At 41.7% G+C, this 1,379-nt stretch overlaps 1 gene segment (V, D, J or C); it reads right to left on the reverse strand.

Annotated features, from left to right (window-relative positions):
* Positions 1–373: 373 nt before the first annotated feature.
* LOC126495806 (immunoglobulin kappa variable 1-5-like) lies at positions 374–919 on the reverse strand. The segment is given in 2 exon segments: positions 374–696; positions 820–919. Coding segments are annotated over 2 exon segments (372 nt in total).
* Between the last annotated feature and the right edge of the window lie 460 nt (positions 920–1,379).

The raw sequence follows: 1,379 nt of genomic DNA on the forward strand, positions 1-1,379 counted from the left end.
AAAGTTCTTTTCTTCTAATAGAGGAATGCCTCAGTGTGATCTATTCTGCAACAAGTTATCAAGGATTTTATTCAAAATTAAAGTGAACGTCAGGAAATATACAATTCAACAGAACAAAAGCCCCTGCATGGAATCTACAACTCAGGAAATTTTAGTATTCAATGTAAGTCAAGAGAACAACCCCCACAATTTTAATGCTATGTAGGATTGGGTAAGATATTTAGGACAGAAAAGTTTATCTGGTCTCTATACAAAACCATAAAATAGACCCTAGAGTCTTGGAAAAAGAAAAGAGAAACATTCTCAGCATCTGCAGACACCACAAGGAGCAATTGGGGCAGGCTAGTCTCTCAATTCTGCTTCCCCAGGTGGTTTATATTATGACTTGAATCACTGTGGGAGGTAAACTATCATACTGTTGACAGTAATAGTTAGCCACATCTTCAGGCTGCAGGCTGCTGATCTTGAGAGTAAACTGTGTGCCAGATCTAGTGCCAGTGAATCTTGATGGGACCCCTTCTGCCAAGCTGTTTGCATAATAGATCAGGAGCTTAGGAGAGTTCCTTGTTTTTTGCTGGTACCATGCTAACCAGCCACCAATGTTCTGACTTGCCTGGCATGTGATGGTGACACTGTTTCCCAGAGATGCAGACAGGGAGGCAGGAGACTGGGTCATCTGAATGTCACATTTGGCACCTGAGATGGAAAAATTGAAAACAAATTCACGATTAATTCTATTATAAGAGAACTTTTCTGGACACCAGACAACACTGACCACACTCAGCTGAACAATTTTCATTTTAATGTTGTCTTCCTTACCTGCAAGCCAGAGCAACAGCAAGGCCAGGAGCAGATTGTGGGCCTTCATGTCTATGCTGTGTCCTTTGTGTGTAAGGCTGACTCCAGCACAGGGTGTGACCTGACTATGAAGAATTCCTCAGGGTAGGACTGTGATCTGGGCATATGCAAATCAGCAAGGGCTGGACACAGACACAGGATTGGTCAAGTAACTCATCATAGGCCTGTGGTACTCCTTTTGAACAACGGAGAACACGATCTCACTATGAGTTGCACCTCATTTTGATTTCTGTCATGTTCAATGTAGAACAGGCTTGTTATGTTTTCCTTCAGGGCAGGGTCTGTCAGATATGGGACATAGTGCCAATGGCAGGAGTTGCCTGGTTCTGATATCATGGGCTAGTTCCCTGGAGTATGACTTATGTATTGATGATTGAAGAGTACTGGGAAACTACATGTTATGATGCTACTCACTTAGTGTAGATATGGTACTGCAAACCCTCAGATCTTTCCCACAATACTATCAAAAGTTTTCATAGATATGAAGTTCACACTAACATTTATTCATAACCATTTTCTTT

The sequence above is a fragment of the Alexandromys fortis genome, unplaced genomic scaffold (genome assembly GCF_014885135.2).
Source record: "Alexandromys fortis isolate MF-2015 unplaced genomic scaffold, M_Fortis_MF-2015_v1.1 scaffold_505, whole genome shotgun sequence".
Taxonomy (NCBI): domain Eukaryota; kingdom Metazoa; phylum Chordata; class Mammalia; order Rodentia; family Cricetidae; genus Alexandromys; species Alexandromys fortis.